Genomic DNA, 14,925 nt, shown 5'->3' with positions numbered 1-14,925 from the left:
CCGCGCATCATGAACCGGTTGGTTCAGGCGACGTTGCGGTTAACCTCCGCTGCAATCCGCCAAGAAAGACCACCTTGTACTCCGCTGGACAGGAAAACACACAAAGCCCGGCCGCCAGAAAAGCCCAGCCCAGACTGACGACGAAGCTGCCCACCTCACCCCGTGCCCCCACCAGAACCGACCAGCCCGCTCACTTCAGAATAACAATCAACACCACAAGAATGACAATCAGCGCGACAATCGCGCCAAGCTGGCGGCCCTCGCCACTGCGTGCCGCGCCGCGCGCGATGCGGCCCACCTGGCGCCGCGCGCGGCCGAGCGCACCCGCCTGCCGGTCGACCGCGCGCTCGCTCTCGTCGAGCAGCTCGACCTGGCTGTCGAGCTCGTCGCCGATGCGCAGGGAGAGCTCGCGCTGGCGCGCGATGGACGCGCCCAGCGCGTCCAGCTGCGCGTCCTGCTCGTCCAGGATCTGCCGGTGGTAGGCGTGGATCTGCGCGTTGGAGAGGTTCGCCGCCGCGATGTGCGCGCGGTAGCCCGCTGTGTCGTCGTCGATGAGGCTGTCGGCGGGGTTGGCGGTCGGGTCGTCGCGGTAGGGCTGGGAGAAGAGGGTGGAGCGGGTTTGTGATTCGAGGTCGGTTGTTGGGGAGGAGAAGCGGACTGCTTTTTTGGAGGGGGCGCCGTGGGCTTGGGCTGGGGTTGAGGAGGAGGTGTCGGTGTCTCGGGGGGCGGGGTGGGAGGAGGTGGAGGACTGGGCGTGGGCGAAGTCGGCTGCCAGGGAAGGGTCGTTGGGCTGGGTGAGCGTCGAGGTGGTCGCCGGGGAGGGGCGGCCGTGGAATTGGGACGACAGGTCGGTGTATTGCTTGCGCAGGGAGGCGAGGGTGTCGCTTAGGCTAGCGGCTTTCCTGTGCTGTGTGATTAGAGACTGGTCTGCGGAAGACGGCGGGGGGGAAGCGAAGCGAGGGGAAACGCACGACTCATCGCCAGCTTCTTGCAGCCGCTGGTGCTCCTTCTCGAGGGCTTCGAGGCCTTCCCGGAACTGATCCAGGGAGCGCGAGATGTGGCCATCTTGCGAGTCTCGCCGCAGGTTCAGCGTCCTGGCGCGCTGCTGCTCAAGGAGCGACAGCTTGATGTGGTCGGCGAGCAGCAGGAGCGCGTTGGGATTCGTCATGGTGAAGAGGCGGTGGAGGGCAACAGGCACCAGAATTGACGGCGACGACGTGACATGCAACAGGGCGGGTGGCAGCAACTTCGAGGGTGCCACAACGCAGGTCTGGCCGGAAGCGGCGGACGAGGTGAGCGGGCAAATGGAATCCGGTGTTTCAGTTGGCTTGCAGGGGGCACGGGTTCTCGGGGGGCAGGCAGGGCAGTGTGGGCGCTGGAGTGCAGTGCTGTGACTCTCGGCTAAAGCCGCATTACGTCGACTGCCTGCAGCCAAGATCAGCCAAGGTACCAGCTGTGGTCCGTGCACATGATCCACCGACTCGCGGGCTCCTCCTCCAATCCATCAATTGCTCGACGCGACTACAAAATAAGCGGCCATCGCACCGTCCCGGCAATTGCTTTCTTGTAGACGGCAGTTGGCCGACCAATTCACACTCCCTGGTCGCGAAAAGAACGGTAGAACGAGTGGCTGTGTCGACGACAGCGAATGGCGGAGGCAGTGGATGTAGCCGCTGGCAAAGCCGTGCCGGACGCGTCTGGCTCTGCCGTCGACGTCGGCGCCGGCACACAACCCCAAGATCAGCAGCAGTTGGCAGAACAAGGGCCGCTGCAGCCACAACCCCCCCTTTGGCAGTCAGCGCAGTCATTCCAGCACCCACAGGCCCAGGCAAGCCGGCTGTCCGGAGCTCCTGCTGCCCCAACGCCGGCCTCCCTGGAGGGTCCATCTCCGCTGCCCTCTGCCTTCCCCAAAAAGCGCCGCGGCCGGCCGCCAGGGCGCCCCAACGGGACCGTGCGCGAGGAGGACTACTACGGCAACCCGCTGGTGGAGGCATGGAATGCGGCCAGGAGCGAGCGCGCCGTCTCGGTGGTCGCCGTGAACATACGCGCCGCCCTCACCGAGCAGCTGCTCGTCCACGAAACGCAGCGGGCCGTCTTCAGCCTGCCCAGCCGTGAGATCATCCACTTCGTGCAGGGCTGGATCACGCCGAAGCACATTGCCTCGCAGCGGCCGAGCTACATCAACGGCTTGCTGATCCACTCGCGCGGCCAGGATGCCCCCGTGGCCTGTGTGCAGTGCGCCGAGAAGCGCGCCAAGGACGCCCTCGGTCCTTTCGTGACCTGCCGCGTCCTGCCCGGCAGCTACCACAACAGCTGCTCTAACTGCAAGTGGTTCGACAACACCGCGAGCTGCTCGCTATATACGGGGCCCAAACCCAACCGGAAACGCAAGGCCAAAGAGCAGCTCCCTCCGCCGCCGGCCGACGGTGTTGGTCCGCCGTCGAATGTCAACGACGGTCCCGACGGCCCCGTCGCCTCAACTGCCCCGACGACTGCCGAGCAGCCAGTCGCCGTACCCCAAGGGTACGAGCAGCAGTCTGAGTACCATCCGCAACAGCCGCCGCCGCCAGCACCTCCGCATGCCCAGCCAGAAGCCGACATGATGCCCAGCCCAGGCGGCCCAGGGGAGCCGCAACCGATGGAGATCCCCGCCAGCGAGACGGCTGACAACGGTTCCTCTGCTCCCCCCGAGCACCAGACGAATGCCAACAGTTCGGAGCAAGCCGGCGTTCCAAGCCAGCCCGGCTCCTTGACCGAGTCGCAGTTCGCTTTGGTTAAGCAAGAACCGGACTCGGACCCGGACTCGGACCCGGACGTACAGGGCGCAGACGACGATTCAGAGTGAGTAGTGAACTCGGCTGAGCCTCTACAAGGATTAAACGTGCTGACCGGGCCCGCAGCTTCGTCGCTGCGCAGTTGGCTGCGCAACTGCTGCCCGAGATGCAACACCAGCATGTCTGAAATGGCGGAGCTGTGGCCCTTGGAGGCCATCAAATGTCCACATCACGAATCGCCTATGGGATGACTGCTAGAAGCAGTGCTTGCCATTTGACGCGGTACTCCGTGGACCAGCGGGCCTTGGCCAGGCTGCGTTGGGCCCCATTCCCAGATCGGCTGTACACTATTGAGTTCCTTTCGCCACTGTCACGTCTATCTTACTTTACGATTACTTATTGCTTCTCAGGAAACATGAGGCGGATGTTTTTGTACCATCTCTCGTCTTCCGCGCCGGCACTCGCGGGCTTACTCTCGCTACTCGCGTCATCGGACAGGATGATATCGTGTCGCTTGGTCTAGTATGAAGTGTTGTCTAGATATTGCTCGGAACACTGGCTGGCAGGATACATGATCACGAGCAGCCGTGTGTTTTCCCCCGGATATAATAGGTAGTCGTCGGTCTTTCAGTGCCCTGCAGCTGAACCAGAAGAGAGCGATGTGGACCAACCCAGATAAAGATCTGTCCACGCCAGCGTGGACAATCCCAGTGCTAGCCTTGGTAGGTGATGATTTGCTGATGATACGGAGCTACTATTTCGTTGCGATGGACCACCCCGTTTGTTCACCGGTTTGTCTTTCCCCTCTTCCCCTCGGATTCACGACTCAGAGATGCGTCCAGCGTCTGGATCCGCGGATCTTGCGTCCCACCCCGTCGAGGGAGCAGCAATCTTTGATCTAGTGACATTCTTCCAGTATCAGCAGCGAGCCCTGTCCCAGCTCAACATTTTCTTTTCGTGCAAGGTAGTGTCTCCTGTCCGTCGCCAGCGTCGCGACTGCTTGCCGCTTGGCCTCTCCTTTCCTTTCCCTTCCATTCCCTCCTGGGATCCCGAACGTATCCTTCCTCTTTCCCGCACACTTCATCCTACCTCCAACCGCGTCCTGCAAGTCTTTACTCCCTACGACCGCTCGCACGACCCCCGTCGCTCCCCCCGTCGGCGTCCCTACGACGACGAATACGACAGCAGCACCTACGAGGGCCCATTGCGAGGGAATCTGGTGCCGAGACGGCAGCGACGAGGGGCAGAGGGAGCCGCACATCGGGTTACGACATGGGCATACAGTCCGGAGCCCTGGGAGCCTTCAAGAGGCCGCAGAAACATATGTCGTCGAGGTTCTCACTGAGGCTCAATACCTCACTTTCCACGCCAAGCGCGTGACGCTAATGGAGGACAGTCTCCAGCTACTCCCTCGGATAGAGGACGCTAACGCTGCGTTGCTGCCAGCCACGGCGGCGAGGAAAGGAATATGGGCGGGCGCAGGGGCGCTCCCATGATATCAGAGCCCGGTGGGAAGTCGTGCTCGAAATGGGGTTCTCCAGCGCCCTTCATGTTCGTGAGGACAGCTTGCCGGGAGTGCCATCGGAAAAGCGACTGTTTGGGCTCACGCCGCGGCGGGGGCTTGAAAGGCGAAGGCGGAGGCGAAGGAGGAAAAGGCATGGACAGGCGAAGGTGGAAGGGGCATTCCAAGGCGAAGGAGGAGGAGAGTTGCTAGCGAAGAGTGCTAGAACTGGCTACCAGAGCGCTGAGGCGCCGCTTATGAAATCCCGGGTCGAGCTGGCCGAAGTCCGTGTCCATGGTTATTTTGAATGTGAAGGGAGCACCGACAGGCGAAGTTGGAGGGGGCATTGAGAGGGTTGCCCTAGCGTGGGGAGCAGTAGACAATATGGAAGGTGTGTGATATGTTGGCTTTGGGGTTGTGGCTATGCTACAGGCTCATGCCCTGGGGAAATAATCCGGGGCCTGGCGAGGGAGGACGGGTGTTCAGGCACGGAAGACGGGGCTTAGTTGACGCGAAGCGTGAAGAAAGCGCCAGTGGCTGCGCTGGCGCTCGCTACTAGCTTCTATACCTATAACGTTGAGACTTCGGGGAAGGCTCAGCGGCATGCTGCGAATATATGGTTGTCAACTTGGGCATCGACTGATGCTCGCATGGTGAAGTCCGTTCTTGCCGCTGCCACTAACAATTCAACTTTCAAGGTACGCAAGGTGGGATTTGCTAGAATTTAAGCTTAGGCTTTCGTCCCAAGATTGTCATGGTATCCATCCCAACACTCGTTGCTCGGCGTGGCGTGGTCTCTTTGTGACATTGGTCTTTGACCACCATGTTTTCCATACATGAGCCTGTTTTCCATACATGAGCCTGTCTACACTCACCTCCTGCTAAGGTATGCTCGGCCATTCACCAGCGCACCCGGCAACTCCACCATGCCCTCACAGCCACAATAAACCACCCGCACCCTCCATCCTGGGACGGAACCCTCATCAGCCCACGGCTCCCCATCCCAGGACCATTCCCCATCGGCCAGCCGCCGCAAGTCATGCGTGACCTCCAAATATAAGCCCCCCTTGTACCGACCTCAAATGCTGGTAGGCCAGCCCCTCCCTCTCAAACACAGCCAGGCAGCTCCAGCACAGGACCGCCCTGCACCCGCCGCACCTCACCACGTCGCAGCCGGCGACCTTCTCGAGCGCCGTGTCGCAGCGCGGACAGTCCTTGATGCCAAGGCGCTTCTTGAGGCTGGCGTTGGCGGCGTCGACGTCGGCGCTGGCGTGCGAGCCGCAAGGCGTGTTGGCCCCAAAGAACAAGGAGAAGGCTGGTGTGGGGTGGTGGTTGCGGAGGGTGGCGGCCACCAGGGGCGAGGAGCCAGAGCCGGCGTGATGCCGGCTGCGGTAGTGGTAGTGGCACGCCGTGCAGGTGGCGGTGCGGCAGCGCGGGCAGGTGAAGGTAATCGCTGCGGCTGGGCGTGGAGGGGCGGTGGTCGGCCGGTAGACTTGTGTGCAGCCCGGGCTGGGGCAGAAGCGGAAGTCGGCTGGGTGGCGGCGGAGGTGGGCTGCGAAGGAGGACGCGAGGATGGCTTGGAAGGTGGCCGGAGGGAGGAAGGCTTGGATATCGGAGAGTGGGATAGGCAGGCTGCACTGGCCTCGCTCGCCGACGCAGCATATGCGGAAGCCCGTGGACGCCGGCGGCTCGGCCTGGCAGAGGGCGGCGAAGCAGGCGAGACAGTAATCGTGCTGGCAGGAGGTGCGGATGGGGTCTTCCGCCTCGCCCCAGCAGACTGAACATGCCGTCAAACCGTCCAACTGGCTGTCCGGCTCGTCCTGCCGCGCGCGGGCGCGGTGGCCGGTGTGCGCTGCGGGTCCACAGACCGCGACTTGCGCGGACCTAGATGCCATGAGCGTGTGCATCGCCTCGGCTACTTGGTCATGGCATCCCTCTGGTCCGAACAGCCGGAATTGAGGCCTTTGCGCGTCACGCCGAATGACGACGCCTAGGTCCCGCTCGATGTGTCGAAGCCATCGAAGCTCGTACGGGCGCCCCCCGAACTTCGGACTCCAGAGAGCCTTTCCGTCCTTCATAATCACCTCTCCACGCATGATGCTCTCGAGCGTTTTCTTGGCTCGAGCCACTCGCTGGTTGTCTTCGCCCACGAGCATGAGGACATGATACCGTCGGTCCAGAGGGCGCGCGAAGCACCAGACCTGATTCTCCTCCCAGGCTGGCGTCTGTGAAGCGATCCGAGCATGTACGACGTCGAAGATCCTGGTCAAGACTCTGTATTCCACCGATGCCACGAGCCGAACCTCCATCTCTCCAGTCCATGGTAATAGCGCCCCGTTTAGCAAAACTGCCGCTTGTTTCGCATCGGCCTCCTGCTCGAAGCGTGCATACGCCTTGACGCGGCTCCTTATGGGGTTGGTGGAGGTCACTCCCCACCACTCGAGCGGCCCAAGTCGGCGCAACATCTCCTTGGTCGAGCGGGCAATATCGAGGGGCTCCGAGCCGTAGATCTCGTTTGCCATCTCGTAGAGCCGCAAATCCTCGATCCCGGTGGTGCTGACATCCACATCCTGGCTTCCGTGGTCGAAATCTCGCGCATCCCGTTCCACAGCCGGCACATTGGCCCTGGGAGTACTGGAGCCAAGCCCTCTGTAGAAGCTGGCACCCGACAGCTCATAGGCACAACGGGCGTCCTGCTCGGCGTCGTTGCTATGGCGTGCTCCGCATGCCGGTTCGGGCCACGAACAGAGCACCGTCCGGCAGTCTATGGGATGGGCGTCCGCAGCCCGCGGCATGGGGACGGAGACGGTGATAGCCTCAAGCCGCGACGCCCCGGCCGTCCGCCGTAGGCGGTCGGCCAGCTTCGACGCAAACATGGGGTCCTCCACCGTGACATCGGCGTAGCACCGGTCCCTGTCGGCGCATTTTCTGACTCGCACATTGTCCGGCGAGACGACGAAGCTCAGTTTGCACAGCAAAGAAGCCACAGCTGCCGCGGAGCTGTCCGCGGGCAGGTCGTTGATGCGCACGGCCGAGAAGTCGGCGGGCAGCGAGACCTTGGTGATGACCGCGCCGTCGTCGAATGTGACCACGGCACCGTCAAGCTCGCGAATCCAGTATTCCCGGTATCCTTCCTGTTTTCGCCGGTCAGTCAGGTGTTGGGCAGGAACGGTCACTGTGTGAGTATATGCTCGCCTCTTCCTGGTTATCCTGCGCAACGTTTGCGGAGCGTTCATACGGATAAACACCGGTGTTCCTCTTGGTGCCAGCTTTGCTTTTCGAATCGAAGCGAGCCCGGTTCCGAATTGCAGGACGGAACTTGTCGGCCAGCCGTCTGACTGTTCGTCTGATTGCGAGACGGATCTGGTTGGCCATGGCAATGACAACTGATAATGTAGCCAGACAATGACAACTGATAATGTAGTCACCCCTGGGGTCCAAATGGTCCCGTGTAGCATAGAAAGGACCACGCAAGTGTGGGAATTTACAGATTCGATGATACGTGGGAGGGCATCCACATCACGCTTGCGACAGCTGTTATGAACCAAGACTGAGGTACCATGTCGTCACGGTTGCACAATAGGCTACCTTATCCAAGTTCCAGATACATTAGTCTACAAGCAGATGACCAGTGTTCGGAGTTATTTTACTCCACTGCCTCAAAGTCAATGATTACCATTTACTGAGGATGAGATTGTGGCTGTCAAAACTTCACCAAACCGTCTCCCGTCAGCGCTGAGGCGTAACGGGCTTGATAACACGATGGCGAGGCGTACATTTTACACAGCCTTCCGTTGTACTGAACTTGACTCGATGCTGACTACCTAGCCACTGGTGACAGCGGCCGGAAGCCAGGTAGTACGGTTGGTAGTCCCCCAGGGGCAGGCCCAGCGAGAAGGGAAGGAGAACAGGCTATATGAAGAACAGTCCAGCTCTAACTAGAACCGCTTCTGGCAGATTCGTCATTCATGAACCTCACTCCTAGCGCCAGTCCGCATGTTCCAACGATTTGATAGCCAACTGCAAGAGTGTGCGGCGTGACAGCGTTGGTAGTCTAATTCCATCCTATCATGATGGTCTCAAAACAAGCACAAACGGGCGAGCCACAGGCTTGTGCCATTCAATCAGCAACAATAAAACCGCAAAACGAGGGTTTGGCTAGGAGGTTATTGTAGGAGCATGGATACAGGGTCTGATAGTTATCTAAGCTACCTACCCACACACCGTCTTTACCCGTGTCCAAACCGTGCTTGGACCGGCCTCGGGGGCCTTATTGGAACTCTGGAGTCGCTGTTGAAGAATCGTTTGTTTGTCATAATCGGGAACTTATCGTTGGCATCACTCTGGCCGTTTGTTGTGTTCAATATCCGCATCTTCCAATCCGGTACCTCCAGTTGTTGACGCAATGCCTGGTGCTGCCCGGTTGGATTGGGGTTGACATCGCGACGGGAGACTCGCAGGACAGCCTCCCGGCCGATGCTGCAGCATCCCAAGGCATCAATTCAAGGAGCCAGTGGCAACCCTTGCTTTGCCCGTTTACTGCGTTTGGTGCGTATGGACACGATTCGCTGCCATGTTTGGGACTCGGGCACCAACGCGGAGTGGCTTGATGCCTGTTTTTTTGTGCTACGCCAGGAGTACGCCCCCGAGCACTGACACGGCAGACCAGGCAGGTGCTGAACTACGCAGCACTGCCCCTAAATGCGTCGACCCCCTTTGGCCGGCTGGGTGGGAGGCTTCGAAACCGCAAACGGAATGTTATCCGCCCATCAAGAGCGGCCAGCGAATTCGAGAGGCAACGTGGCCTGCAAAGAGCCGCCGTTGGGTGCCGGGGGCATCGGGCCAGCGCTGTAGGCCTCACTTGACCTGCCGATGGAGAGCCCACAGGACAAGGCTGGATGCTGCACCAGGATGGGTATATGAAAGCAGGTCACAGCAATGGTGCTGGCCTTCATCTGGCCGCTCGAATATCAAGTCGTCACGATACGATCTGCCACCTGAATATTTCAACCTGTCCTCGTCGACGCAATGCTGTTGTTGTTAGCCATCGCCGTGTGCATCGCAGCCATCCCCCTTCTCTACCAGAAATGGCGGGCGTGGCGCCTAGAGTCATGGGTCCGCCAGCAGTTAGACGTGGCCAGCTTCCGCTACGCAGGCAGCACCAGCATGGAAGACCGGCTGCGTCTGCGGGCCGCGGAGAACCGCCGGCTCAAGGCGGCGTTCGGCATCGAAAACTCGCTGACCACCGAGTCCCGCTCGACACACCAGGCCTTTCGCTCGCGGGCGTCTAGGCTGGTGGACAGAAAAGACCGGAGCTGGCTGGCCCTGTACAGCACCGCCGAAGCTTTCATTCAGAGGGAACTGGCAACTGCGGCAGAGAAGGGCCAGAGCAGCCTGCCCCTGGCCGAGTCCGTCCGATGCATGGTCCTCGCAGTCGTGCTGTTGGACAGCTTTAACATCGACCCGGCAGCCGTCCCACGCGCCACCCTAGTCACCATCACAGAGGAAATCAATAATCAGTGGCTAGAGTCTAAAGTAGGTCAAGTCCGGGCTCCTGTTCGGCGGCTACGCCATCAGGTGGCTCTTTGTATTGCTTGCAGACAGCTTCTGCTTCTCTGCTCCAACGGTTCCCCTACCAGAGAAGAAGCAGCTAACGTTTGTTGGGCAGTGTCACCCCGACGAGGTGGTCCCCTCGGAGCGGCTCAACTCGGCCATCGCTTCCCTGTCCATCAGGTCTCCGTTCAAGGACGAGTTCACGGAAAAGGATCAGGACGCCCTCCTGACACCCGCCGAAGTCCTCAGCATCCTGATGCCGCAGTACGAGACGCTGTGGCGCGTGGTCCTGCTGACCTTCGTCTCGGCATACCACCGCCAGCCCGCGGCGTACCACGACGCCGTGCAGAGAACAGCCGACGTGCCCGCCTGTCTGGGCGACCCAGCCCGCGAGGGCGAAGCCCTCAAGCTAGCCAAGGTAAAAAAACACCCACACTTCCCGCCGCCCCAAACCGTTACGGAGAACCCCGAATGATCATACTAAACCACTACCACAACAACAACCACAGGAAGGCCTCCGCCTCTTCCCCTCCAACAAACACCTCTACCGCGCCGCCTCCCTCCCCTCCGCCACCCCCTCCCCGCCGGGCCTCACCACCACCAACACGCCCCGCACGCTCGCAGCGGACATCTCAGCCCTGCACCGGCACCCGCAGATCTGGAGCCCATCCCCCTTATTCCTCCCCAACCCGTTCACCCACGGTGACGACGACGCACTCGCCTTCCGCCCGTCGCGCTTCGACGCCGGCGCGCTCACGCCCCTGCAGCGGCGGTGCTACGTGCCCTTCTCGACGGGCCCGCACCGCTGTCCGGCCGGCGGCGGCACCCGGTTCGGCGAGCGCATGGTCGTGCTGCTGGTCGTCGCGCTCGGGAGGGGGCGCGTCGTCGCCGCGCCGGTGACGCTGATGATAAGGCCGCGGGCGGGGGGTGGGTTGATTTTTTTGGTGGTGATGGAGGAGGAGGTGGTGGTGAGGGGATGGGACGGCAGTGGGAAGGGGAGTTGCCGACCGGGAGGGATGCCATGGAGGGGTGGAGGTTTGAGTTCGGGCCTTGTGGGTAGGACTGGAAGGGAGTGGAAGTTGGAGTTTGGCGGTCTGATGGTGTAGTGGAGGTAGGCGAAAGAGTAGATAGTGCTGGAAGCATTTTTGGAGGCAACGGAGGAGGATGTGGCGGTCATGGCCAGAGAGTTATGATGGGTGGTCATGAGTGAATGGAACATTGGGTGGAAGAAGGGAGTTAATGCTGAGAAGATGGACGCAGACTGGACCCTGTCCATAATATCTAGAGATTTGTAATGTTCTTGGGGTGTGTTCTGCCTGTTATTTGGTCGATTGTGGCCATGGGGCTATCGCTTTCGCTTAGGAGGGGGCGGCCTGAATGAGGCTATCCGGACCTCCCAGTCAAACATGCATATTTGGCCCAGTTTGTCGGGCAAGAGCAGTTGGCTCGATTCACATACTTGCCATCTTCGGGTCGGCCTGTTCAAGCTTACGCGGAAAGAGTAGGGGTAGAGTTGCACATGTACAGGGAATGGGGGAGCGGCCGTGGTCGAGGTCGTGGGGCCTCGCTCTGGCGAACGGCTTTTCATTTTCCTTGTCTTTGTTGTGTGTCTTATCTTTCTCTTTTCTTTCTTTCTTTTCGTTCTTGTATTGTTTGTTTTTCCTTTTTGCTTTCTTTCCTCCTTGGCTCGTTTTTTTTTTTTTTTTTTTTTTTTTTTTTTTTTTTTTTTTTTTTTTTTTTTTTTTTTTTTTTTTTTTTTTTTTTTTTTTTTTTTTTTTTTTTTTTTTTTTTTTTTTTTTTTTTTTTTTTTTTTTTTTTTTTTTTTTTTTTTTTTTTTTTTTTTTTTTTTTTTTTTTTTTTTTTTTTTTTTTTTTTGTCTTTCCTGTTTTCCATTCCAGCTTCTATATGCCTAAATGAGCATTCCGGATTCTGGTGGATTCTGGTGAGAAAATCGCACACTGCAGACAGCTGGGACGTGGTATCTACAAAAAGAAACCTACTGAATCGTTGCTAACATTCGCTTCGCAAACATGCCGCACTTTTTAATGATTGATGAGTTGATTACCCAAGAGTTCAGAGTTTCGATGCTCTGAAGCGGAGGGCGCCAAGACTATGCTGTTTTCGCAACCCACTTTGCACCGCTCAAACTTCAATCACAGTGCTGTCTCATTCACCAGCTGCTACTCTACCCCGGACAGGCAGGCCTTGATTATCCAAAATCGCACCAGCCTCATCACAAACTCGCAAATACCATTCCAGCACCCCTAACTATAAAATTTGTCAAACCCCCATCCATGGAACCGCCACCGCCATCACCACCACCACCACCCGCCGCGCTCTCACCAGCCCCCATCTCAGAGCCGCTCCTGCGCGCCGTCTACGCCTCCGACCAGACCATGTACCCGGCCGCGCTGCCCTACGCGCGCCTGCGCGCCTGGGTCGACGCGGCGCCGGACCTGTCCATCAGCTTCGTCTCCAAGTCCCGAGACGACGCCGCCGCCGCCGACACCGCCGACACCGCCGCCGTTGGAGTGGTCATCGCCCTCCCGCTCCGGAGAACATACTGGCTGGCTCTGCTGGACGGGCGGCTCAAGGAGTCGGAGATTGATCCCGGCAGGATGTTTCCCTGTGCCCGGGGGGAGGGGTGCGGTGAGGACGAAGAGCAGGTGAAGGAGGAGGAGGTGGAGGTGGGGTTGCATGTCTATCATATTGAGCGGTTTGGCGCCGGGCAGGGTCCGGTTGAGCCTGGGCTTGCGGGGGTGGGAGCAGAGGGAAGGCGCTTTTCGGAGGTCGCGCTGGAGGAGGTGGTGAGGCGGGCGCGAGGGCGCCGGCCCGGGTGGAAGGTGGTTGGCTTGTCAGGTATGTGCTTTCGGGGGACGGGTGCAGAACCGGAGTGTAGTGGAGCTGTGCTAATGCTTGGGGGTATGACCGTCGATGCAGCGCTCACAGCGACCACTGCGGGGAGGAGGACATTCCAGAGACTTGGTTTCACGCCCACGGGTTACAAGGAGCTGTTTGTTATGAAGCCTGGGGAGGATGCATCTGGCGGCGATGCCGCCGATGCGGGAGGGAACCTGTTGGAGATGGTTTGCCAGTACCCGGGCGATAGGCGTGAGCCCGGCGAAGTCACGGGCGGACGCGTCATGACGGGGGTGTCAGAGATGAATGTGAAGTACATTATGTCCCAGGGAAACTGATTGAAATGATCAAGCGTGCAAAAAACATTGCCCCTCGGTCGCTCAAGCAATCGAAAATAATGGGATGCGCAACCTGTGATGTTGCAGAACTGGTTCAAAAGAGAAGGTCCTACCCGGACTCGAACCGGGGTTGCCGGAATGTTCTGATGGACTCAGAATCCGGAGTGATAACCGCTACACTATAGAACCCTAGACCTCTTTGTTTTTGCGCTATTGCGGGAGTTCTCCTTAAGATTACCCCACTGGTGCCCACGCTCAGTGGGGCTGCTCCACTCCGGAACGGCGATCGCCAGCGCTACATGACTGCACAGGCACTCACTGTCTGCGGAACAAAGGACTGCCGAAGGTACTGTAAAGTGCAAGGAAAGGGAGAATGGCCCGAGAGAGACACAGAATTGTTGTTCGCGAGGCGGGGTGAGCGGAGGACATGCTCCGCCGCGTTTGCGCTTCAAGTCGCGGTTTCCAGCCAGTTGAGCGGCAGTGGCAAGCGCGGCTTCTCCCGGCGAGGTGAGACAGTCGGCGCTTCACCAGAAGTAACGAGGTCGGGTACCTGAGTTTGGATCGCCCCGCCCCGCCGTCTCGGAACGGAGTCTTGGCTCCCGTGCGGGCAGGCTGGTGGCACTGCCATGTTTAGCCAGGGCGGGAGGGTTCTGGTTTGTTCTCGTGGCCACGTTCGGCTTTCTCAGACGCCACTTCGGGTTGGCACGGCGGGGGGATGTTCGCGGGTGAGTGATGGCGCGGCGAGATCTCGGTTGCTCTCTTCGCCCTGACACGAATCGACCGACACCGTGTCTCGAGTTGTCAGCAGATCGATCGTGGTTTCGCTTGATTGAGTTTTTCCTGGCTGAAACATGGTTGGATCCAAGTCTAGGTGATTACATCGAGTGGTCATTCCACTTCCACCTTGGAGTGATCGGCGCACGTCCGAGGGCCCAGGCGCCGCGGCGTTGACGGGCGGACTTCGGAGAATGCTGACCCTGTCGCTGCGTTGTGCCAGCCCTGAGAGGTGACAACATGGAGGCTTCGGATGTTGCGATGGGGTTGATAGACTCCGGGGTTGTCATCTTGCTCAAGTAAGTCCTTAGACACTGCAGGCGCCAGTTTCGGACAGATGTTCAAGCAGCCGCCAGCCGCGGCAGATATTCCGTGTTTACACGAGACCCGGTATAGCATGTTCATGAACGATGACAACGGAGTCTGACACGCGAAACATTCGCCCCATCTGTTCCTTCGAGAGAGGGCCGTCAACGAGACGACCAATGCGTATACTTCCTCCACGTGCATTTTACAGCGGCAACTTGCACAGCACAGCACCTGTCGTGCGAGGGGAGTCACAGTGAGACCGGCATTCCACGACATCAGGCCTTAGGTTGAAAGCGAAGTGCGTCAACAACCACTCTGAATCCTTGACAGAGTTGAGGGTTACTGTGTGGTGGTAACAGGCCGACTGTATTCAGAGTCTCATGCAGCCGCTCGGAAGCCAGCAGCTTACCAGATGCAGTGCGAGGTGTGACAGCGCCAGCCACCGGATGAATTTGGCAGCCGGCTGGTCGCCGACCTAAAGAGACAGCGCCAGTTTCTTTAACCTGCGAGGTCCCGCGGTCTACGGCAGATTTGCAGGTAAGGCTCTGTCAGCGCTCGCTACGGCATTGACCGCACGTCGCCACCGTGTAATGGCACAGAGCAGAGCCATTCAGTCGTCTCTACCGAAGGGAGGCATCGTTTGAACCTAGGTGCTATTTCTCGAGTTTTGGTTTGATACGGTAATCATGCGCTAGTTCTCACCATGTCCGCTGCTCGTGGATTGCCACACCGGTCCGTTCCTGTCCGGCTTTTCTTCTGTCTTGATTTTGTAAATGGCCCGAAACAGGCGCCTGTAGATGCCGGCGTTGTAGAGGTT

At 59.3% G+C, this 14,925-nt stretch overlaps 5 protein-coding genes and 1 non-coding gene across 6 annotated transcripts; 3 read left to right on the top strand and 3 right to left on the bottom strand.

Moving 5' to 3' along the window:
* Positions 1–37: 37 nt before the first annotated feature.
* Positions 38–1,391, bottom strand: THITE_2123487 (uncharacterized protein). Its single transcript, XM_003657580.1, has 2 exons — positions 972–1,391; positions 38–902 (listed from the first exon to the last, which is right to left on the bottom strand). The coding sequence occupies exons 1-2, from the start codon at positions 1,166–1,168 to the stop codon at positions 191–193; spliced, it is 909 nt and encodes a 302-aa protein (XP_003657628.1). The 5' UTR covers positions 1,169–1,391; the 3' UTR covers positions 38–190.
* Positions 1,392–1,516: 125 nt separating this feature from the next.
* THITE_2123484 (uncharacterized protein) lies at positions 1,517–3,197 on the top strand. Its single transcript, XM_003657579.1, has 2 exons — positions 1,517–2,841; positions 2,901–3,197. The coding sequence occupies exons 1-2, from the start codon at positions 1,649–1,651 to the stop codon at positions 2,959–2,961; spliced, it is 1,254 nt and encodes a 417-aa protein (XP_003657627.1). The 5' UTR covers positions 1,517–1,648; the 3' UTR covers positions 2,962–3,197.
* A 2,115-nt stretch (positions 3,198–5,312) lies between these two features.
* THITE_2059522 (uncharacterized protein) lies at positions 5,313–7,511 on the bottom strand (the record flags this gene model as incomplete). The annotated part of the gene is made up of 2 exons (XM_003657578.1): positions 5,313–5,507; positions 5,628–7,511. 2 exons carry the CDS (start codon positions 7,509–7,511, stop codon positions 5,313–5,315), a joined length of 2,079 nt encoding a protein of 692 aa, XP_003657626.1.
* A 1,792-nt stretch (positions 7,512–9,303) lies between these two features.
* THITE_159055 (uncharacterized protein) lies at positions 9,304–10,888 on the top strand (the record flags this gene model as incomplete). The annotated part of the gene is made up of 4 exons (XM_003657577.1): positions 9,304–9,810; positions 9,944–10,246; positions 10,338–10,755; positions 10,824–10,888. The coding sequence occupies 4 exons, from the start codon at positions 9,304–9,306 to the stop codon at positions 10,886–10,888; spliced, it is 1,293 nt and encodes a 430-aa protein (XP_003657625.1).
* A 1,234-nt stretch (positions 10,889–12,122) lies between these two features.
* THITE_2092797 (uncharacterized protein) lies at positions 12,123–13,025 on the top strand (the record flags this gene model as incomplete). The annotated part of the gene is made up of 2 exons (XM_003657576.1): positions 12,123–12,687; positions 12,769–13,025. The coding sequence occupies 2 exons, from the start codon at positions 12,123–12,125 to the stop codon at positions 13,023–13,025; spliced, it is 822 nt and encodes a 273-aa protein (XP_003657624.1).
* Positions 13,026–13,129: 104 nt separating this feature from the next.
* On the bottom strand, positions 13,130–13,214 carry THITE_t145. Its single transcript has one exon. It is a non-coding gene; the product is annotated as a tRNA-Gln (tRNA).
* Between the last annotated feature and the right edge of the window lie 1,711 nt (positions 13,215–14,925).

Source organism: Thermothielavioides terrestris, chromosome 6, assembly GCF_000226115.1.
Source record: "Thermothielavioides terrestris NRRL 8126 chromosome 6, complete sequence".
NCBI classification, from domain to species: domain Eukaryota; kingdom Fungi; phylum Ascomycota; class Sordariomycetes; order Sordariales; family Chaetomiaceae; genus Thermothielavioides; species Thermothielavioides terrestris.
Note: the sequence above shows the minus strand (reverse complement) of the source record. Positions and strands in the feature narration are given on the sequence as shown.

Excerpts from the sequence above, each read along its gene's own strand:
- THITE_2123484 (XM_003657579.1), top strand. The coding sequence starts at position 1,649 with ATGGCGGAGGCAGTGGATGTAGCCGCTGGCAAAGCCGTGCCGGACGCG. Across the intron at positions 2,842-2,900 it reads GGCGCAGACGACGATTCAGA|CTTCGTCGCTGCGCAGTTGG; the intron begins GTGAGTAGTGAA and ends CCGGGCCCGCAG.
- THITE_2123487 (XM_003657580.1), bottom strand. The coding sequence starts at position 1,168 with ATGACGAATCCCAACGCGCTCCTGCTGCTCGCCGACCACATCAAGCTG. Across the intron at positions 903-971 it reads CAAGAAGCTGGCGATGAGTC|GAAAGCCGCTAGCCTAAGCG; the intron begins GTGCGTTTCCCC and ends CACACAGCACAG.